This window comes from Anser brachyrhynchus, assembly GCF_964034855.1.
Source record: "Anser brachyrhynchus genome assembly, chromosome: 1".
Lineage (NCBI taxonomy): Eukaryota > Metazoa > Chordata > Aves > Anseriformes > Anatidae > Anser > Anser brachyrhynchus.
The window spans coordinates 55322790-55345291 of NC_137694.1; the positions used below are offsets into that span (position 1 = coordinate 55322790).

The 22502-nt window shown below is 52.7% G+C and overlaps 3 protein-coding genes across 6 annotated transcripts; 2 read left to right on the forward strand and 1 right to left on the reverse strand.

Annotated features, from left to right (window-relative positions):
• Positions 1–1044: 1044 nt before the first annotated feature.
• SOX10 (SRY-box transcription factor 10) lies at positions 1045–16999 on the forward strand. The gene is made up of 4 exons (XM_080584741.1): positions 1045–1178; positions 2306–2746; positions 8666–8931; positions 9329–16999. Exons 2-4 carry the CDS (start codon positions 2337–2339, stop codon positions 10042–10044), a joined length of 1392 nt encoding a protein of 463 aa, XP_080440867.1. The 5' UTR covers positions 1045–1178; positions 2306–2336; the 3' UTR covers positions 10045–16999.
• On the reverse strand, positions 15030–19326 carry POLR2F (RNA polymerase II, I and III subunit F). The gene is made up of 5 exons (XM_080584801.1): positions 19241–19326; positions 18968–19037; positions 18760–18890; positions 16928–16999; positions 15030–15212 (listed from the first exon to the last, which is right to left on the reverse strand). Exons 1-5 carry the CDS (start codon positions 19258–19260, stop codon positions 15122–15124), a joined length of 384 nt encoding a protein of 127 aa, XP_080440927.1. The 5' UTR covers positions 19261–19326; the 3' UTR covers positions 15030–15121.
• Positions 19313–22468, forward strand: LOC308191871 (UPF0193 protein EVG1). 4 transcript variants are annotated; one of them, XM_080584770.1, is made up of 6 exons: positions 19313–19471; positions 19664–19726; positions 20046–20231; positions 20700–20834; positions 21697–21797; positions 22107–22468. In XM_080584770.1, the coding sequence occupies exons 1-6, from the start codon at positions 19408–19410 to the stop codon at positions 22209–22211; spliced, it is 654 nt and encodes a 217-aa protein (XP_080440896.1). In that variant the 5' UTR covers positions 19313–19407; the 3' UTR covers positions 22212–22468. The 4 variants fall into 4 exon arrangements, with proteins under 4 accessions (XP_080440896.1, XP_080440897.1, XP_080440898.1 ...); XM_080584771.1 differs by having other exon boundaries at positions 19436–19526; XM_080584772.1 differs by having other exon boundaries at positions 19448–19521.
• The last annotated feature ends 34 nt before the right edge of the window (positions 22469–22502 follow it).

The following is a 22502-nucleotide window of genomic DNA, read 5'->3' on the forward strand; positions in this document are numbered from 1 at the left end:
TCTTACAGTCTGTGAAGAACAAAGATTTGCTACAGGGGCTGGAAATGCTCTGGAAATCCCTTGAGGTTGGTTCCCTGGGTCACAGCCGTGCAGACTTAGCACTGAAGCACCTTCAGGTTGGCTCTCCAGTGAGGGGCTGGGGCAGGAGCTAGCTCTATCTCATCGCTAGCTCTGGAGGATCTGGGGATGTCATCAGATTTTTATGGGTGACCTGTCATGGTTATGGGGTTGGTGCTGCTCTTTGACAGCCTGGTGAGAAAGGAACAACCACCAGAGGTATCTAGGAAGGAAAGTAAGCTAGAAAATGGAAGAAGTGATGGCAACATCCTTGCACACTGTGTGCTGAGAACCTGTATGTGTCCCAGCAAGGAGTGAGTGTGAGAGTCCTTCCCACCAGACGTCCCCCTCTTTCCTTGTGAAAGACCCCACATTTGCCTTCGGGAGCAACCCATCACGTCCGAGGAAGCTCAGCTTGGTTGTTTTGCTGAGAACCCACAGAAATGAAGGCGTTGTGAGGATCCCAGCTCTAGGGTGCAAGAGACCTAAGCAGGTTCGAGCTGGTATACGCTGCCCAGCAGTGCAGTATTCTCTCCGGACCTAATGTCCTCCATTCTCAGGACACTCCTGACCTCCTGCAACATCTTGACCCCGGGGTCCTGGCCAGCTTATTGCAGCGCACTGGGGTCCCCATCAGACTCCGTGACAGGGACAAGGGATATGTTGGGAACGTGGGGGCCACCATGCCCTGCAAGAACACGGGTGATGGCAGGGGGAAAAAGGGGAGCCTAGCCACATCCCTCCCTGTACCCAGCAACCCCAACCTGCTGGGGGTTTCGTTCTCCATCCTTGATCTCCGGCCAAGCAGCCGGTGCTGGTGGAAAGTGGGGAACGCCGAGGTGGGGTGGGGGGCTGCCCGCGTCCCCTCCCCAGCGGCCTGACCGTGTCCTGGCTCTGAGAAACGCTTGGCTCCACCTTCCGCCCTTCCCTCCCCCGGTGCTAAGCAGCAAAGCCAGCGAGAGGCATCCAGCCGGGGTATTAGAAAAAACCAAGCCTCCCTCCAGGAATGGCACTCGCCTGAGCGCCTCCCCGGCAGCGCACCCCGAAGCCGGCGGGAGAGCAGGGGGGCGACCGGGATACTGCAGCCCTCGCAGGATTTGCCGGCCGCACCAGCCAGCAACGTAAGTTTTCCTACCTGAGCTCCCTGGCATGCACACACACATTCACTCCTTTTTTTTTTTTTTTCTTTCCCTACTTTCTGCCACTTTTTCAATTTCCCCAGCAAAGCACCGTGCCACCCTCTGCAAGCGGAGCGACAGCAGCCTTTGCTCCCCATTAACTTTCTCAGCTAAACCAGAGGCATGCTTTTCTAAAACTTCTTTTTTTTTTTTTTTTCTTTTTCCTTTCCTTCTTTTTATTTCTGGCTGGGGGGGATGGATAAGGAGGCCTTTATTTTCAGAGCATTTCTTTCTCAAAGAGGGCAGCGGCTGTGCCGTGGCAGGGACTTTTAGAGGTGACTGCAGACAGCGAGAGAGGAGGGGTGCGCGGGGCGGGCAGCTCAGATCTGTGGCTTCTCTCAAAGTTCAACTTCATGTGTGCTTGCATCTGAATATCTATGTGTATGTGATATACATATATCCCCAAGGACGTGCGTGGGGATGCGACGTAGATATATTTTAAGTCTGCTTTGTGAGCAGTGGCCAGGGGATGGGGTGTCCCCGCAGAGGCACTTTTCACTGCCTGCCGGTGCCTTGTGTCCCTGGAGGTGGCCAGGAGATATGAGACATGCCCCTTTGGTTTGTCAACATGGTGCTGGTGCCCCTGTCTTCCTAGGCACTGTGCTGGCAATACAAGGCACGTCTTCAGAAGAAAAGGGCACCTCCTGACACAAGTTTTGTGGCTGTCCCTCCAGTCCTGCTTCCTGTGGGGAGCTGTGGCCGGGCAGGAGGCTCCATGCCTCCCTCCTCTGGGGTCCCCACACCCCCTTGTCCCACTGGTCCTTGGCATAGCTGGGCAGCTGCCGTAGGCCCCTCTGCAGACACCAGCTTGGGATGACTGCAAAGATAGGAGCTCCCGATTAATTGGGGCCCCGGCCCATCCCCACCCTCCTCGATCACGGGTTTTGTGGTGTGCATGGCAATTGCTTTGCTTGTGTTTTTATCAAGCGGCCCCTGTCTCGTGGTCAGCTCTTCGGAGAGCGCGGAGTCCCTGTTGGATTTGGTGGTCGCTTTTCCTTTTCTCTCTTTCCCCTCGGTTTTTTTTTTTCCTTTCTTTCCTTTGTTTTTGTCTTCCTCCCTCCCCTCCCCAGTGAGAAGAAGGACACCGAGAAGGAAGAGACCATGGCCGACGACCAAGACCTTTCAGAGGTGGAGATGAGCCCGGTGGGCTCCGAAGACCACCACTGCCTCTCACCGGGACCCTCCATGGCATCGGACAACTCTCCTCACCTCGCCGGCTCCGGGAACGGAGAGATGGGCAAGGTCAAGAAGGAACAGCAAGACTCGGAGGCGGACGACGACAAGTTCCCCGTGTGCATCCGCGAGGCGGTCAGCCAGGTGCTGAGCGGCTATGACTGGACCCTGGTACCCATGCCCGTTCGGGTCAATGGAAGTAACAAGAGCAAACCCCACGTCAAGCGGCCCATGAACGCCTTCATGGTATGGGCACAGGCTGCCCGGAGGAAATTGGCTGACCAGTACCCGCACCTCCACAACGCCGAGCTCAGTAAGACCTTGGGGAAGCTCTGGAGGTAAGAGCGGGCGTGCGAGGGCTGAGGCCCGGAGGTGTCCTAGAGAGGAATATGTAGTCAGGAGGAAGTTTGGGGACGGGATGGGATGGAGGGGGTGTCCCCTGAGAAGGTTTTTTCCCCACGGGGAGCCTCCTCCCTGGTGGCTGGGAGAACGGGGCAAGAGTGGCTGTTATGTACCCTGTATATGTAGGGAAGGATTCCTCAGCAGAGCTCACCTCCACCCCAGATGGAGCCCATGCCTCCATTTTCCACCTGTTTCCCTCTAACTTTCCCTCTTGTTCCTGACCAGGACATTCATCCTGGTCCTACTTGACTGTCAGGGGAGACCTTGCCTCCTTGGCTCACCCTCTGTTGGGCAAAGTTGTGCATGAACAGAAGCTGGAACAGAACCCCGTCAGACTTGCTTGTGGCTGCCCTGAGCCTGTTTGATCTCGGGTCCCCACACCAGGAGGGGTTATCCTCTGTGCAGTGCCGCAGAGCAAGTGGGAAACGAAGACATGGCTGAGGAGGAAGGTTGAGGGAAGGGAGCCAAGGGTTGAGCCACCCACCCATCCTTCCCGGGTTGGTCCTGGTTTCGGCAGGCCATGCAGGTGCAGCGAGGCCCGTGGTGGGGAGTGGTGGGCAAGGAGAGACCCTGCTATAAAGGGGTCCCACGCGTGCAAGGCTGGCCATGCTGCTTCACTCCCGTCGGGCCATTTCTGCCAATAACCCCGCTGACTTACCACAAACACTTTCTGCTGCAAGCCCCCCGCACCGTCACCCCTTTGCCTTGCACTGACCAACACTTATCATGGCCATCGGCCTCCTGTGAAGAGGCCCTTTCATTCCCTCTCCCATCCTGACAGCATTGTGTGGGAGGAAGCCCTCTGCCTCAGATGGGCCACGAGACATTTTTCCAAGCAGAACTGAAACACACCCTGTCCAACAGGTCTCCTCCTGACTCCAAAACTCCTTGCTCACAAGGGAGAACTGAGCCCTTGAGCATTGGTTTCTCCCTCTGCTGTGTCCCCCCATTTACACTGACCTGCCAGTGTCTGCTGTAACTCAAGCAAATGGATTTCTTTGGGAAGCTGAAGGCAGAGGTCTCCTCTGATGCTCTTTCCCTGCCTCCTGCTTTGTTCCCCGCTGCCTTCATTTTCCTCTACCCAGCCTGCTGCTCGATCCTCAGGCTCTGCTGCCAGACTCTGGACCGCAGGCAAAACTACAGTGCGCAGCTCTCAGCCCCCTGCCTGCTCTTTCACCTCCACCCTGGTAGCCCACTGGTTTGCTCCGTTCCCCCTCCAGCTTTTGTTGTCTCGACACAGCCGTCTCTACCTACTATCACTGTGGTGTCCTCTTCCATTTGTGCCAGTATGAACCAATCTCCTTACACTTTGCCCCCATTGGTCTGGTTCCCAGCTCCCTCTGGCTCCCCTCGCTCACATCTCTGCATCTGAATCCACTTTTTTTGCTCCCAGAGTGTTGTTTCAAGGTATCATTCCCTTGTTGTGAAATACTGCCAGATTTTAGAGCAGCGGCCTCCCTTTGGACACTGCATTTCCTTTGAAAACAGAGCAGAGTGGTAAATCCCTCCACAGCTGCTGCAGAAAGAGTGCACGGAGACGCAGCCCCCGGCCCGTGGTGACATTTGTGCACCTGAGCAGGAGCCAGCACAGCTCCTGCCGCCGGCAAACCAGCGTGAGCGCGGCCGGGTGCAGCAGGGGACGTGGCCGTCAGGTGAAGGCTGAGGTCCTGCCGAGGGCCCCGGCTGTTTCGTAGGGCATTGTGCAGCCAGAGAGCGCGTGCGTCACGCGGAGGAGCTTGCAGGATCAGTCCTGGGGTCGTGGCTGCTGGGTGCCGATGGTTTTGCTGGGACACGGATCCTTCCCGAGTCTTTGCTGCTAGGGCAGACAGCGGCTCTCGGAGCTGTGCCAGCCCATACGGGACTGTACCGCCAGGGTTATGGGTGCAGCAGCACGGTCAGCATCTGAGCTGGCTAGGACGACGTGTATGTGTCTTTCTGTGGGGCTGGGGGCAAACGATAGGTCACAAAAGTCCAAGGGAGGTGGCCTGAAGGTTTCCAGGATTGCAGCCCTGAGCCAAGCCTTTCAGCCACCGTGCAGTTGGGTTTTCCCCCATTTAGGTTCCTGCTGCCCCCAAGGTATTGCATCTATGTGCCAGTCTAACTGCGGGCAGCCCGGCTGAGCGCTGGATTAATCTCAGTCATTTCACAAATGCATTTGACAGGTCTCCTGCAAAGGAACCTGGATGCTTACAGATCACCTACAAAGTGACCGCCCAAACCCAACGGCCTAAATCCCTAGTTGCTTTGGAAAACATGAGTGGCAGAGTGTATTTCCACGTAGGTGGCTGTGAGCTTGTGCAGGTGCGGGCTGTGTTAGCAGTGCAGGGAGCGAGAGCTGGTGAGCACGGAGGCTGCCTGCAGACCTTTAAGACAAATATATGCCCAGCGAACAGTGATGGGTAGGGACAGCAGAGCCTGGAAAAATCTTTCTGAAGGCTAGTCCAAGTAGTTTTTTCTACTAGAAAATCTTAGTGCTGTGTTTGCTCACGGGGCTCGTGATCTCCAGCTGCACACTGCGGAAGGCACTGGGGAGCTGCGAAGTGAGGATGGTGCCATCCTGCAGGAGACATGGGGGAAAATGGGCCAGAGGGAGCCGGGGAGATCCCGCTGCCACACGGCATCCCTGCTGCGTTGTCAGATATCCCCCGGGGAGGCCGCAGGGGGAAGGAATGAGAGGAAGGGGATTCAGCTCCCAACCTCTCTCCTCACCCTCTCCCAGCTCAGACTTGACTTAGGAGCAGATGTGGGAGAAGGAAGCGGCCAAGGGGGGGTGTACAAGGGGTGTGGGGGCCGTCTCCAGCCGCCCGCGGAGCAAGGAGCACGCAGCCCCAGCAGCCCGCAATGCTGGGGAAGGAGGAAGATGGAGGGTGTGCTGGTGGAGACAGCTGGTGGTCCCTCTGGCTCGGTGCCACCGCCGCATCCTCCACGGGTCCCAGCCCGTGGTGGGAAGGGCCACAGGACCCCAGGACTGGGGGGGGACTTGTGGCCCCTGGTTTGTGTCCACTTGGGATGAGAAGGATGCAGATGAAGAAGCGAATTCGCTAAAATGGAGGGCGAGGGGAAGGGGAGGAGAAGAAGGGAGGGTTTCCATGCTTGACGAAAGCTCGCCTTGGCTGCTTTCCTTCCCTGGGGTGGGATGAGGAACAGCTCTCAAATGGAGGCCGGCTGCTGAAAATGTCGGCGTGACTCTAAGCCAACACGCCAGCCAGCACTGTCTAAAGGGCCGAAAACAAGCGGGGCACGAGAAGAAGGGGACAGCGGGGCTGTTGAGAGGGACGAGGAGACCTGATGAAGGGACCTTTGTATGGGGGTGGCAGCTCCCTCGTTTTCTGCACCCCACCTTACCAAGGCAAAGTGCCCGGGACAGGGTGATGCCCACGAAATCCGGGGCTGTGGACGCGTGGGACAAGCCATCCCTGGCTGTGCCGCAGGAGATGCTGACCCCATCCCCACCACACAGACTCATCGGTGGCGTTTGGTGCCGGGGTGGGTGGAGAGGGCTGTGTTAAGCCCCACAAGGGCTTTGCTCCGTGATCCATAAGTTCTCTGCCCGTGCGAGATTCCTGTGCATTATCGACAGGGGAGCGCGGGGGGCGGAGGGGGAGGGCAGGAAGCGAGTGAAATCCAAATCCCCCAAATCTCCTGGCCTTTGCCTGCTCGCACCAGTTTCACTTTGCTAAAGCCGATTTGAGCTCTGATCCCAGCGGGAGGGAGGAGGGAGCAGGGAGGCTGGGGAAGAAGACAAAAGCGCGGGGAGTGGACGTCCCGCTGGCCTGCTGGTGGCACTGCTCGCGGGCGGCTGTCGAGGGGAGAGGAGAGGCGGTGAGGGGACCAGGCACAGATCAGAGGGCAGGGATTTGACTCCTGCATAGACACGGGTGACTCTGGTTCAGGCCCGATGTGGAAGGCTGGGCTTCGGCCTTCACTGCTGGCCTCCTCGGGAAGCTCTGCTCTGAGTTCACTGATACATCCAGCAGATCAAAGCTGGCTGTCCGGCACCCAGCCTCTTACAGAAGCACCTCTTGGAGCAAAAGGAGACATTTCATTCCCAACCACAGAATCTTAATAACTCTGGCACCATCTGGGTTGGCAGTGTAGAGAAGCCTAAACCCAGCTTCCTTGTAGCGAAGGGTTGTAAGGCTGCAGAGTTTGCCTCCATTTCTTCATCTCTGATGGAGAAGGGGTGTCCTCAAGGATGGTGTGAGGTTGCCTCCCAGTCCTTGATGCCTCCAGAGGCCAGGATGGCTGGACGGGCTGTCCCTTCAGACCTCTTGGGCAGCCTGGAGCAGGGCTGGCTGAGGGATTAGAGCCCTCCAGGACGTGTGAGCATGGTGTACAGGGGCAGGAGGGAGACAGAAAAGCCGGTGCTGGAATCATGGTGGCTCAGTTGCTTTAATCTGCAGGATTAAGGCAGCGGAGGAATGCGGCGTGTGGCTGCGATCTTCTCAGGCTGCCTAGAGTGAACCCAGGTCAGCAGCGTAACGTGCTCCAGGCCACGCCACACACCTTCTGGCTGATGGTCAGGGCGATGCAGAGAGAGTGGTGAGAAAGGGCATGCTTAAAAACCGGCCAGTTACTTGCTGGTGACCCCTTGGTCCTTCTCTGCAGTTTTATCTTTGTGATCTTTGAGACGTCCCTCCCCTCTGTCTTCTGTTTTTCAGACTTTTCTTCTTCCACAGTGCCTACAGCGTAACAGAATCGCTCGCCTTTTAGCGCTGAGGGCTTTGGGGTGCTTGAGGTACAAGTCACAGGAAAAGACTGGCCCCTTCTGAGAGCACTGGTTTCTGCTTGGAAGCAGGTTGACTCTAAGTCACAAGGACATTTGAGGGGGAAAAAAACCCACAAAATTAAACTGAAGAGCTTCCAACTGAAGCTGCTTAAGCCTTGAGCAACCAGATCGTTCTCATCTTCAAGCTTTCTGAGGTGTCCTGCCTGTACATTTCATGATTTTCCTGGAGATCCTATCTTAACCAGAGCAGCTCATGATCTGGCAGGAATACAGAGAAGGAGCTTACATTTCTACAGCCTTTCATCTAGAGACCAAAGCTTATCGATTTGTACATGGTCAAGCAATGTAGAAGCTAATTTTTTTACAACTGCAAGGCCACGTTCAAGAAGGGCTGGGCATTTGTGTTTCAACCTTTTGCATTGTCCCTGTCTACAGCGAGCAGGAGCTCCAGGAGGAGCAGGATACACCACTTTCCCCCTTCTAAATTTTTTTAATTCCATTCTAGAATACTGCAAGAGGCTTAAAGGCCCAGTGAGCTTCAGGCAGTAGCTTGGGTGGAGCCAACGCCAATTACTACCATTTATGTTCAAACTCAGAGCAGAGCCCACAAGAAGGCTTAAATTGGAATAAAAACAGTCTGGGGAGGAGCAGGAGATGGGGAAGGCAGCGGTATGGGTAGTAAGGGTGTGCCACACTGCCATTGTTTGAGGCCTGCTCCCAGCTTCCCTTACTTTGCCCTAAATCTTTGAAAGCAGCCTGTCCAGCCTTATTTTCCATGGCTGTGAAAGGCTGGGTTTTCCTTTGGGGGTGAAACTAAAATGCAAGTGAGGCTGTTGAAGTTCCTGAGAAGTATAATGCAGCTGGGGAAGGGACACCCAGCACTGGCGCTGACCATGACAATGAGTTATTAAAGCTGACTATTAACGATGAGGAGGAAAACATTGCTGTCTCCATTAAATCACCCCCAGCTCTCCCTGTTGTTCTGGGAAATACCCTAAAACAGGGCAACACCCTGACGCCTGGATTTATATGTTGTGTCCTGTAATTGTGCGCATTGGGATTTATTTTTTTTCTCACACACCTGCCCCTCTCCTTCCCCTCTTCTTTACCACCTTGGCCCCTGCAGGCTGCTGAACGAAAGCGACAAGCGCCCCTTTATCGAAGAGGCGGAGCGGCTGAGGATGCAGCACAAGAAAGACCACCCCGACTACAAGTACCAGCCCCGTCGGCGGAAAAACGGCAAGGCCACGCAGGGCGAGGGCGAAGGCCAGGTGGAGGCGGAGGCTGGCGGGGCTGCCGCTATCCAGGCCCACTACAAGAACGCCCACCTGGACCACAGGCATCCCGGGGAAGGGTCGCCCATGTCCGATGGGCACCCAGAACACTCCTCAGGTGAGTCCCAGGTCTCTGTGAACCTGCTGGCAGGTTACGGCCGACGGGGAGGCTCAGGAAAACAAGCCATCGCTGTCAAAGCCTTAGTGGTGTGGCTCACACCTCACTCACGACCCAGCAGACTGCTGGAGTCATTGGTACAGGGGCATGCCTGAGTTTCATGGCACTTACATTTCTCTTCTCCGGTGGGGTATCCTTTTACCTTTCCTTGGTTTTGGCAAAACGATATAAAAAGGTTTGGTTTTGGCTGGCCATTTCCCTCTCCCTCCACTGAAGTCTTTGTGCAGTTGCTGGCATACTGGGAGGAGCGGAGCTGGCCTGTGGAGCTGCCCAGGTATAAAGCAGTAACTCACCTTCTTCTCTCTCTTTCCTCCTCAAAATGTTTTTCACCTTGCAGGTCAGAGCCACGGCCCCCCCACGCCTCCCACCACCCCTAAGACCGAGCTGCAGGCAGGCAAAGCCGACTCCAAACGGGAAGGGCGCTCCCTGGGGGAAGGGGGAAAGCCCCACATCGACTTCGGCAACGTGGACATCGGGGAGATCAGCCACGAGGTGATGTCCAACATGGAGACCTTTGACGTCAACGAGTTTGACCAGTACCTGCCGCCCAACGGACATGCTGGCCACCCAGGCCATGTCGGGGGCTACGCGGCAGCCGCGGCGGCTGGCTACGGCCTCGGGAGCGCCCTGGCTGCGGCCAGCGGACACTCGGCCTGGATCTCCAAGCAGCACGGGGTCTCCTTGTCCGCCGCCACGTCACCGGTGGTGGACTCCAAGGCCCAGGTGAAAACGGAGGGTTCCGCCCCCGGAGGTCATTACACCGACCAGCCCTCCACCTCCCAGATAGCTTACACATCCCTGAGTCTGCCCCACTACGGTTCGGCCTTCCCCTCCATCTCCAGGCCCCAGTTTGACTACCCTGACCACCAGCCCTCAGGACCCTACTACAGCCACTCCAGCCAAGCCTCTGGCCTCTACTCTGCCTTCTCCTACATGGGACCTTCCCAACGTCCCCTTTACACCGCCATCTCTGACCCCGCACCCTCCGTGCCACAGTCCCATAGCCCCACACATTGGGAACAGCCCGTCTATACGACTCTCTCCAGACCGTAGGGAATGGGGAACAGTGACCGAAGCAGCGACGGAAAGGCTCCGAAGAATCAGCACAGGCAGAAGAGCCTCCGAACTCCGAGGTCACTCAGTGCCACCATCCAGCCACCAAAACCCACTGAGTATCTGGAAGTGCCTTTCTTGACCCCGGCTATCGCTGGCTCACCCGCCTCGAGGAAGGTTTTTCGTCCTTTTGCCCTTTACCGACTTCACGCAGGCCATGCCACTGGCTTGCAACACCTTACTGGCCTTCTAGATGAGGAGGATTCAAGACATGGAGTGACTGGTCCGTGGCGGGCTTTGTTGTGTGCACCCTGGACTTAAGAGAAGAGAGACTGTCCTTTCCTTCCCCTCCCCAGACTCCTCCAGTGAGTTAGCAAGTGTTTCCAAAAGACCACAACGGCCGACTCTTTGTCACCTGCTGGGGGTGAAGGGTGGCTGCTCAGCCGTGGTGAACATGTTGTGGGAGGAGGAGCGGGGAGGACGGCACGGCCGGCTTCCTTGCGATCAGTGTTGTGCAGCAGTCCTGCCCAAGATTCACACATGCATGAATCTCGATCCCCGTTTGAAGACCAACTTACGCTTGCTTCCCCGCTGATTTCCACGACTGCGCCCTAGCTTTTCTCCTCGCCTCTTCTCTCCGTCCTGCCTCTGTTTAATCCCACACTCCTTCCTGCATGGATTTTTTTGTAAGGCTTGACTGAACAATGTGTAGGACTCAGGAACTGCATTGTCACTCTTAGCCTTTCTCATATCATAGCCTGTGTGTGCACGTGTGTTCGTGTATGGAGGTGCAGGAGAGGTGGGGCAGGACCTGTGGATCATTAAGGTGCTGTGAGTGAATCCTCCTTTCTTACAATTACTTTATATCGTTCACTTGTGTCTGGTATTTCTGGCATCTCAGTCCTTTCTAATCTCTTCGGTATCCCAAACAACCTCTGAGCAAACCTAGTCCTTGCTCTTCCAGTGCCTGACCATGCCTCCCTGAAAGTGGAGGCACCAAGAAAGCTACTGTGCACTTGCCAACACCCAGAGGCAATTGCAATGCTCACTTTGAACCCCTGCTCCAAACTCAGGCTGATGTGGCGTGCATCCCTGCTCATTTGTTCATCACATATTGCCATCCGTCAACACCGCCCTCCTACCTTCGCTGAGGATGGAAAGATGCTCCTGTGGCTTTAAGCAAGGTAGATACGCACCCAGTCTTGGATGAGTGTGAAGAAAACAAGCCTGGTTAGGTGCAGAAGAACTCATTTTTGCCTCTGGGATTCGAACTGGAAGCAAGCAACTCTTGCAGTCAGATCAACCCTCTTTTTTTTCAGCCCAACGCCTGAGAACAGTCTGCTGACTTCTCCTTTGACACCTCCAGGACTGGGGTGGTTTGCCATGCCGGGGAGTGAATTGGCACAGAAGTTGCTGCAGGAAAAAAAATGACTCCTGGCAATTGATCGCAGAGACATGTTGTGGGACCTTCCAATGGATAATCCAGTCTAGAAAGATAAAATACTTTGACCAAACATGGACTGTGATCCGTGCCGCTGTTTCCCTCTGCTGTTATGACTGTCAGATGCCCTTCCTGCCTCCCTTAGCTATGGATGACTCCTCCTCGTGGTGTCTGAAAAGATCATGTAGAATGTTTGCTCCCTGTACGCATGTAACCTGTTCAAGCCCTGTCCCCTTATTTATGCAAGTAGCACCTTCCTCCCCCAGCTCCCTTTCCCCAGTCTCTATGCTGTCCTAGCACCATTAACTCTGCATTAAACATATGGAATAATAAACTTAAAAGTTTCATTTTCATGTCTCTGGATTTTTTTTTGACCTCTTTCATGAAAGTCTCTTTTTTTCCTCCCCCAGTAAGTCTGTCATGTGTCACTACAACACCGCACGGATCCCGTGCACAGCTTTCCTCTGCCTGTCACTGAGAGGACACAGGCAGAACTCCAGCTGGCTTACTGCGCTCCTTCATGGAGATGAAACTCTTCTGCTCATAACCCAGCTCCAACCATTTCCTGAGTGAGGGATGTAGTAACACTGAATCCTGCTCCTCAGTTAAAATTCATCACATGCCATTAAGAAGAGCACTGTTTGTGTGTGTTCCACCCAAGAATTTCTTAGCATCATTAATTCTCTCCAGGAGCGTGGGGTTTCTCTCTCAGTTCCTTATCTCCAGGTGGCCATTATGTACCTTCATAAAAAACTTACATAAACTTGTGTATTTTGGAAGCACTTTGGAACAACCATTAGTTTCTCTGTAGAAACTCAATGCACCCAGCCTCTTGCCTTCCACTAGCAAGAATTTAAACACACACACACACACACACAGTGTATTCAAGAATAGAAGTACGTACCTTAGCTGTTGAAGAGGACATCCTGGGTGTAGTCAGGTCCTAGGAGACTATCTGAAGAAGTTTGGAAAGAAAATGTACAGCAGGTATTGGTCTGCTTAAGAACTTCTTTCAAGGCCAATGGGAGCAAGGCAGGATTCCAATTGAAACAGAGACTCCACGACAACTAAAAATGGATTCCAAAGGCTTCAGAGCAAAGACACGTGATCTATCCTGTGATTTTGTGTTCACTAGACACTTAATGGGTGAGTAAAATAAGCAGGAGGTCCAGGAACTGCAGAGCACATTGAAAGCTTTTTAAAACTCGTGGCACTATTTGGATGAAGTCCTATATAGGGCCAAGAGCATCAGCAGCAGAACAACGTAATGACATTTAATGACGGTGATGTCAAGGTGAACAGCTCTGTGCAAAATAAATCTGTGACCACTCAGTGAATTGGAGGAGAAATCTCTACCCCAAACTACAGGCTGTGGGGAGAGTCCAGAAGGGAACTAGTGCACTGCCGAGCAGGTCAGGAGCATGATAAGGGGAGCCACAGCAGAGTTAGGGGTAGGACAGCTAATCCCAGGGGTGGAGGAGAGAAGGGCCGTGGTATGGGTGAACGGAAGATTGGGAAAAGAAAGTCCTTAACCATACACAAGTACCCTTCTCCAGCTCCTCAGAAAGCAAACTAAGAAAGCGATTGGGTTCCACATCAACCATCCTCTAGTGGAAGGGGATGCCTCCTCTCATCTAGGAGCGTCCTCACAACGAAGACATGACTGAGAACAGAGACATGACACTGGTAACAGAGGGGTTAAACACTCCTCCCGCAGCCTAGCAGGAGCTGGCCCAGCATCCTTCCCTATCCCTTTAATCGTATCTGATACAGATGCAAGGCTGGGGAGGGGAGGCGGGCAGGGAACAAAGAAGCCATTTAAAAAAAAAAAAAAAAAAAAAAAGGACAAGAAAACGACCCCCGCGCTCCATGGCGGACGCCAGAATGATTGCACAAAGGCACCATTTCAGGGCTGAAATTTCACCGCACCAACGTGATTAAAGGATTCCATGGAGGGTGGGGGGAGAAGGCTGAAGGCCACAGCGCTGCAAATTAACCTTTTCTTGGTAAGGATGGCCGGGATCAGGAAGCACTTGCGTTCTTTGGGGTCAACCCCCTTCCCACACCTGCAAGCATCTCCCCAATCCCTGTGACCTGTCCTTTTGCTCAGGGACCTGTTCAGCCCTTGCGTTCTCGCCTCCAAAACCAGCCCCTCCTGCACACATCGCATCCCTGCGCAGACCGACAAAGGAAGGATGGATGGGTGGGTGCTTTTACAGGGCCCAGGAAGAGAATGACATACATGGCCGGTTATATGAGCTGGGTCCCCAAGCAGGTGGATGTAAACTCCCTTTGGGATGTGGATGTTTGTCTGCAGGCACCGACCACACGTACAGCATGAGGAATGCATGCTTTAAACATGAGCACGAGCTTTAACGCGAGCTGGTTGGAAAAAGTCTTCTTGGACCAGTGTAAAGAAAAAAAATCAACATAAAGCAGAAACAATAGGTGCACCTTACCTTCTCTTCTCTTAAAAAAAAAAAAGGCAAAAATTCCAAGGGCACATTTTAATAAGATCACCTGCTATGGAGGACTCGGTGTATTCTGCCTTCCTCGTGCAAAGCAAGAACCACAGAGAAGATTAAGAAATGAAAAAGAGGTATTCGCTGGCTGGAAGCCCTTGCAGATTTTAACACATCCACCCAACCCTTTCTGATCTGAGCAGGGAACTAAATGATTTTTCTCCTCCTTGCACATCAGAGGCGAGAACACAGGTACCTTGAGAGGACAAATGACCGATCCGTCATCACACTGCAGATTACCAAAGGAACTCTACAATTTAACTACTGCCGTGCCACCATAAGATGCGCTGGGCTTCACACAACTGAGATGGCTTGGGAGAGCGCCCGTGCACCGAAGAGCGCTGGTCCCATGGCACATCAGAGAGGAGCCGAATGAGGAGCGAGCGCAGCAACCGAACCTACCCTGCCAAGCTGGCGGGGACCACGACTGGCGACTGCGCTTCCGGCTGGGGCAGTGCCACTGAAAGGGGATCCCCAGCACTGATAAGCAGCAGGAGCAGGGAAACAATAGGTGATTTGATGAGAGCTGCTCTACGATACTCCTGAGAAGCTCCACAGCCAGCTCTGGCCAGAGAGGAAATTGGGGGTTTCCACAGCAACCTGCTCAGGGCACAAAGGCCTGACTGTCTAGGGGGAAGCAATGGAGGTGTCTCACACCCACGTTTTAAGAAGGGGTAGTGGTGGAGGGCTGGAGTCTTTCTGAAGCCGAAGTACCTGCAAGATCGTTTCTGTCCAACAGTAGTTCACTTGGCTGTTGGTCCTATAACTGGAGAGGAGGGGCAGGTGGAGGCAGCTACTGCAGTCTTCACCCTAGCTAAAAGGTATGGGCTTTTCAGGTGGAAATAAAAGTAAAACTTGGCACTTTGCACCCTAATCTTAGTAAAGCCCACACAGACCGACACAGAATGAAAGAATAACCAAGCTGGTGTACAGAAGTAAGAAAGGGTCCAAAAGAAATCCTGGGCACATAGGGCAGAGATGGGAAAAAAAGGTGGGGGAGAGGAAAAAAAAACACATTCAGCTTAAAATGGGAAGGTTTATAATTTATTTACACAAATATAAACAAAAATAGAAACATCTGTTGGAGAAGGAAAGAACCAAAAGCAACGGCTGATCAGTCTGTGATAATTAACTCATCCACGCCCCAGTCTTCATAGCTCCCGTCAGGTAGATAACGACGTATGATTATGGGGATCTTGCGTGCTCTGGAGGAAGGACAGAGAGGTGAAAAGAAATGCCAGGGCCTTCACTATAGCATTTCAGCAGGCAATGGGAATTGAGGTACGCTGCCTTGCTAGCTTCAGTAAGCTCATCAGGTTTAAGTGGGAGATCTGTATGGCACCAGAGATTTGGCATTACACGGTAGAGGGAAGTACCAACACAGTTTTCTTTTGTAGGTGCAAAGCATCGAGCACCCTAAGTCTCAAAACAATCAAAGACCTCCAGAAGGTCAGCACCCTGTTGCTACTGCAGGAACTGAGCCCTGTGACCTGAATTCACTACGAGAAAACACCAAGCATCTAAATAAAAGATGGGAAAAAAAAAACAAAAAGTAACTTGAGTAATAAATTCTTTTTTTTTTCCAAGGAAAACCTAGTGAAGATTTTTTCCCCCCTACAAGACACTACAGAAGTGTCAGAATTCCAAGAGCCTTCATGAAAAGCTGACTTCTATGGAGTGTTTTGCACGTCTGGGGGCATCAGGTACATTATAAAGAAGGATATGTGAAATATTATGGACTATTCAGCCACCAAAGCCTGGTAAAGCTGGGACAGAACACATCGTCTGCTAGCAGCAGCTCCAATTAGAAAGCAAGAAAGTGCTGAACAGAATTTAACTTAGTGGAAGCAGATTTAAATCTGCAGAATGTAATTAGACAGTCTGGAATCTAACCAGGGCATCAGGTTTACGACCATATCAGACGTGAAAAGTAATACAACGTCTTTAATGACCACATTCAGGGCTTCTGTTTTTCTAGCGCCAGAGCAGCTCCCTCATGCCAAGAATCACAATTTAATTTTGGCACAGCACAGGATGCCACTGTGTGTGACACTCTGACTGCTTTCTAGAGCTCGCACTCAGACAGTGACCAGAAGCAATTTAGGATCTTGGAGATCTGATAGGAGCATGACCCGTGGAGGTTTTAGCAATGATAAAAGGAGCTGCTGTAATAGAGATATAAAGTCTGCAAGAGCAACTGCAACGCACTGAGAAACTGGGGGAGCAGAGGGACAACTCAACTCAAGCATAGGGACTTTATCAGTAAGGGAGTCTGGCTGGTCTGCTTGAAAGAAGCCTGCCCATGACATATTAGCTCGCTGACCACGTCAGCAAGCTGTGGGCCAGAACACTCTGCTGTGGAAAGGTGGGCCTGTCAGCAGCCATCCAGAAGCTGATTTCGCTAGTCAGAAAGGATTTATTTAATCTCTCTGTAAGCAAGGGTTGTGCCTCCTGCAATAAGCCAAGTGTAGAAGGATGCAGGAAAAAAAGACATTCTTACCAGGGCTTTCACATTACCAACCTGACCCTTATTTTAATTTTTGCCAGCACTCCATTTGAACACAGGTCTGTTCAGAAGGCTCCTTCGCACCAATCCCTTTGAGAGAATTAAACTGATTCCAGAAAGATGAGGACCTTGTGTTCTCATCACAGAAATAAAAGACACTTGGACTCCCAAGTAAAAGAGATCAGAGCACTGCTAATCACCAGCACTATGCAAGAGCTCCCATGATGGAAGAGCAGCTGTGGAGAAGTCCCAAGGAGCAGAAAAGGAAGGCAACTGTAGTACTCACTGTTACTGAGGGAACACAATGTTGTCCTGGAATGAGCTGCATGGAATAAGCTGCTAAATGCTGGGATGAGGAAGGGAGTGCTTGCTTTATGGAAATCAATACACTCACTGCCGAAGGCTGGGACTTACTTGAGTTCTTTCATGGCAATCAGCAAGGGATCTGTCTCTCCTTCCAATTCCACCATCACAGGGGCACACATCCTGGAACAAAACATCAACAACCATTTGAGAGAACACGAAGAAGGGGCAGCTAAGCACGCGCCTGCGTGTTGCACTCTCATCCACTTCGGAAAGAAAATTTCTCCCGGGGACGATGGACCGAGTTTTTGCTTGAATGTTCTTCTGGCTCTGCCAGCGAGCAGGCTGGGGGTGCACAAGGAGCTGGGAGGGGACAGAACCAGGACAGCTGACTCAGACTGCCAAAGGGATATTCTGTAAGGCATGGCATTGTGCTGAATTAACAGGTGGTGGCTGGCCAGGGGGCAGGGGGAATACTGCTCAGGGACGGGATGGCAAGCAATTGCATCATGCATCACTTGCTTTATATATTCTGTTATTATCATCATCATTATTTCTCTTCCTTTTCTGTTTTATTAAATTGTCTTTATCTCAATCCACGAGCTTTTACTTGTTTTCCCCCCCTCCCAAATCTCTCCCCCATCCCACTGGTCGGGGGAGAAGGTAAGTGAGCAAATGGCTGTGTGGTGTTTAGTTGCCTGCCAGGTTGAACCACCACAGAGGAACAGAATATCAAAACTGATCTCAAAATTATCTAACAGAGAGGGTGGAAACACTGTTAAATAGGCATCCCCCGTGTTCTCACTTGCTCACATCTTCCAGGCTTTCTTTAGGAGAAAATGAAAGGCTGGATTTTTGATGCAGTCTATCGCTAGGGAAAAAAATGCATTTTTGCAGAGGGTTGTAAAAGTAGAGCAAGCGCTGCTGATGATTGTCTCTCTGTCTGGTGGCAACAGCAACAGAAGTTCACGTTATGTGTGGTTAAGGCCACTGGGGGGCTGCTGCTGGCCTAGAGTTAGCACCAAAAGCAGAAATACGTAGCTGAAGGAGAACCAGGCGCCAGAGTGCTTTGGATTACAGGCCTGGCACATACCCATCCCATCTCACCCATTTGTCTGGTCTTCGACCAGTTGAAAGAATGCACACAAAATAGCCTCCTGGAGTGATAACTGGGCAAAGAACAACTCAGCAAAGTGACAATTAAGGAAAGTTCATTTAGAAGCTTGTAGATGGTGATGAGATGCAGAGAAGTACTATTTATGAAGGTGCATGTAGCTAAGATGAAATTCAGAGACGCCCTTTCAGACAAATTTTAACACAGTTTAATAGTCTCGCTTGTAGGGCAGTTTTTCAAAAAGCACAAAACTTTTTTGACATATATTATTAAAACAGATCTGGACAGGTAAATGGAACAGATTGAGAGCAGCCAGCCTTAATAGCACTCAAAATAGGATTTAAGTGGCATTATCTATCATAAATGATGCCACACTATTCCAAACACTTAACAAACTTATAGTTTGCCAGAATACAGCTGCACTCAGAGAAGATTTCAGGATGGCTATGCCATTCCTAATTCTTACAGCCCTATAAATGAAGATGTTGTAGAGCATCTCTCCCTAAACCTTTAGCTTCTGCCAACCAGTCCTGAGCTTTCCAGCCCATGCTGGCTGCCTTAGGAAAGGCAGAAAGCAGGATCAGCGTGTCACATTCCCCTCTCCTTTTGCCTGTGACATCTGAGGGATTGTTAGAGATGTAAGGGCACGCGGTGATGCTTTTCAGTGCTGATTGAGATGATGATCCGCAAGCTCAGCTGTCAGGTAAGGGACTACATGAGGTCCAGGAGGTTTTAAGGAAAGGAATAAGCAGCTTTAACGGGGCTGGGAGATATCAGGAGATGACAGCCTCACTGCAGGGATGCTTGGGATACAGCAGGGGATACTCACGCTATCTGGAGGGCGCGTGTGCCCAGGACTCTGGCCCGCTCGTACTTGGTCATGTAGGGGGTGGTGATCCGCTTCTGGTTAGCCGCCTGCCGCTCTCCCGACGGGAGGATCTCCACGTTCTCCTGTCCCTCCTGGGGAAACCAGCACAACGCTACGGCTCGGCTGCACCTCAGGCCCGAGCGGCGGGCGAGCCGGCGGCGGCACCCACCTCCTCCGCGTTCTCCAGGTCCTCCAGACCCTCGTCCTCCTCCACATCGTCGAAGTCATCCCCGTCGAAGCTGAGGGGCAGGAGGGAAGGGCACGTCAGGCAACGCGCTTGGCTCCCAGTTTCCAACCCGAATCCGGATCCTGATCCGAATCCGGGTCCTGATCCCAATCCTGATCCCGATCCCGATCCCGATCCCGATCCCGATCCCGATCGCGATCCCGATCGCGATCCCCGTCCCCCAGCCCGCCCCCTGCCCCCCGCTGCCGCTCTCACTTGTCCTCGTTGTCGGACATCTTGTCTCCTTCCTCCCCGCCCGCTTCTGGTCGCTCCCCGTGACGTGACTAGCAGTCGCCCGGCGCCATGGCGCCGTTGCCGTGGCGACGCGCCGCCATTTTACCCCCTCCTTCTTCACCCCCACCTCTCCACGGTCGCCACCGGCCATGGCGGGCTCGGAGGGAGGAGGCAGAGCCCGGTACAGCCCCAAAACCCGGGAGCTGCTGCGAGGTAACGGGGCCTGCGGCGGGGACAGGCCCTGAGGGGTGCTTCTGGGCCATGTGAGGTGGTGGAAGACCCGTGTCTGTCTGTCTGTCTTGTCCGTAGGGATCACCCCTTGCCCTGTCCCGCCCGTTCTGGGTGTTATGGGGACGGGGGGAGCCCTCTGGGGCCCTGTGTTTACACATAGACAATGTTTTGCAGCCATGATGGAGGAGTCGAAGCTGACGAGCTTCCAGAGGCGATGCCTGATGGAGTGCCTGGAACGTGAGTGCTGTCCGCCTCGCGTTCCCCCCTCGCTGCTGTGGTGAACAGCTCGTGCCCCTCGCCCCAATCGAGGGGGTGTTCACCTACAGGGTGCTTGGATGGAGGTGTCCTGCTCCCTTCCACATGGCAGCACAGCTGCTGATGTTTTTTGTAAGTACCAGGTGAGGCGTCCCCAAAGGACGCGTACCCATGAGCAGCATCTGTGGCACTGTGGATATTTCTTGGCTGCGCTACACCTGATCTTCAGCTGGTGGTAATCCGGGGCCATCCAGCCAGGCTCCTCTGTGTCTGACATCAATATTTTGGGTTTGTTCTCCAGGGGGAGATGCCCTGCCCCTCCAGTGCCACCCCACATCCAGCAAACAACCAGCGCCCATGCCACCTGCTTCCTCCCCACCGCTCTGTCAGCCGAGCAGGCTTTCAGCTAAACCACATCTTCGGCCTGCCAAGGTCTGCCAGGCAGGAGATGCTTACACCCGAGAGAAATTCAAGCCACGAGCAAGGAGTAAGTCAGAAAACATTACTAATCATGCCATCCCGTCCCTCTCTCTTCCCCTTATGTCCACCCCCTGCCTGCAACCTCAGCAGCCATAGGAGGTGTTAACTACTCTTCATCCTCATACTTTCTGACTTCAAGGATGCTTAAAAAAGAGATCTCTGAGGGAATGTTCACTGCAAATGCTCACTGACTTCTGCCCGCTAGCTAGGGGAATTATAAGTGATAGGACCTTGTACAATCCTTCTGTAAGAAGGGGTGCTATATAATTTTCTAGCTTATAAATGTGGGTCAAGTCTTTGATATCCGTTTGGTTTTCTCTTCACAATGGGCATGCTTGTGCAGTTCAGTCTGGGGATGCACTGTCATTAATGTCACATTTCTTCTGCTGTCATTAGCAGGGCAGCAGGGTGGCCAGGCTTCTTGCTGAGGAGACAGGCTGCTAAGCATTTATGTTTTTTTCCTTTTCATTCACAGGAGATTTGGAAAGGGAGAAGCAAAGGCTCCAGAATATCTTAGCGACAGGGAAGGATGTGGTGGAACACCAAGTAAAACAGACACTTGTTCAGACAAAGGAAGAGGAGATAACTGAGATTGACCGCTTTGAAGAATGTATGTCCTCGTCATTCCTTTGAAGAATGTACGTCCCTGGGAGAGGGCGCAGGGGAAGCCTGGAAAGCTGCTCCCCCTGAGGGCTGTGAGGTCCCAAATCTGAAACCCTGGGCAGAAGGGAGCACAGAGCCAGATTCCCAGAGGAAGGACCTGACACTGTGCCTCTGCGATCCAGCCTTCCTCGCAGAATTTGTTCTGCAGAGGCTTGCTGGCAGATGTAGGCTGTCTGGATTGCCCACAGAACACAAACTGCTGGCAGAGGAATACCGTGGTGATTCGCAGGGGCAGCCTGGGCAGAAAGCCCAGGTACTGTGGATCCTTTCTCCAGCCAGTGTGACTCAGAGTAGGCTAGGATGTTTACCAGCCTGACCGTGGTTTGGGCTGTGTTTATTTTCACTCCAAGATCAGTAAAGTTACACTAGCAAAGCTTAAATGTAGGGCAGAATTTTAAGCAGTGATGGACTTTGTCCTGCACAATATTCTGGGATGGCAAAACCCTGCCTTGTACCTCCCTGTGCTTGAATCTCCTATGTGTGTGAACGCTCCAGACAGCCTTTCCTTAACTGTGACAGCACAGATCGATAACTATTAAGTACAGAAAACTCTCATGTTGCAAAGAAAAGTGGGAAGTCACCATTCCTGCAGGATAGGGAAGGGAGCTGTGCAGGGGAGGGGGGCTTCCCACTGTGTGAAGGACCACCGAGGTATTTTGGTGGGCAAGATGGGTGGGTGTTACAGCAGATATCCCCCCTCCCCTGGTGGGACCGCTGCTCCAACAGAGCTGGGAGGTTGAGGGTTTGCAGCTAGACATTTCCTTGCCTTTTGGCTGGATCCCATTTTCACAGTGTTTTCTCTCTGTCAGTGGTGAATGAAGTTCGGGAGAGGCGGGAGTTCCTGGCAGAGATGGAAGCTCTAGGACAGGGCAAGAAGTATCAGAGAATTATCCTCACTGAAATCTCCCAGGTATGTGAGGGCCCTGGCAGCACTGGCCCTACAGGGTGTTGAGAGCATTCCTCGTGTCAGAAATCTTAAAGCACAATCTCCCTCCTATAGCCGAGTGGGGAAGAGGAGGAGACAGTTCCCTTTTGTGGCACAAGAAGGGCATGAATTTGGGAAATTGGGAATAAGAGGCTTTCAGCCTTTCTTTCTACATCTGCATGCACCTTAATCAGGGAAGCAGAATCTTTGCTCTTGGAGTTTGTTTAAAAAAAAAAAAAAGAAAAAAGCTCCTGGCGTTCTCCTCACTCAGCCCACCCCCTTTGTACTCCGCAGAAAATGCGCGAGATGGAGATCATTGACAAGAAGAGAAGCGAGGAAGTGAGAGAGACCATGACAAAAGACTTTCCTGGTGGGAACAAATCTGATTCCCATGACTAGGCCAAGGGAAAATCGCAAATGCAATTTGTTCCCACCTCTTCTCCCACATCCCTGGCATTGGAGTCTCAAGGGCTGGCCTGTGCCTGCCTTTCTCTCAGTGGTCCCCCTGAGGAGGGAGCAGTACCACCTGTTGCCTAAAGCCAGAAGGCAGGAACAGTTTGTACGTAGCTGGTAACAGAAGCAAGCTGTTGTAAAGTCCTACCCGTGCGTGCACCAGATTCCTTCTTGCTCAACAATATTAAAGAGATGAAAACACACAGCAGCGGCTATTAAAACATGACAAAGCAGAGC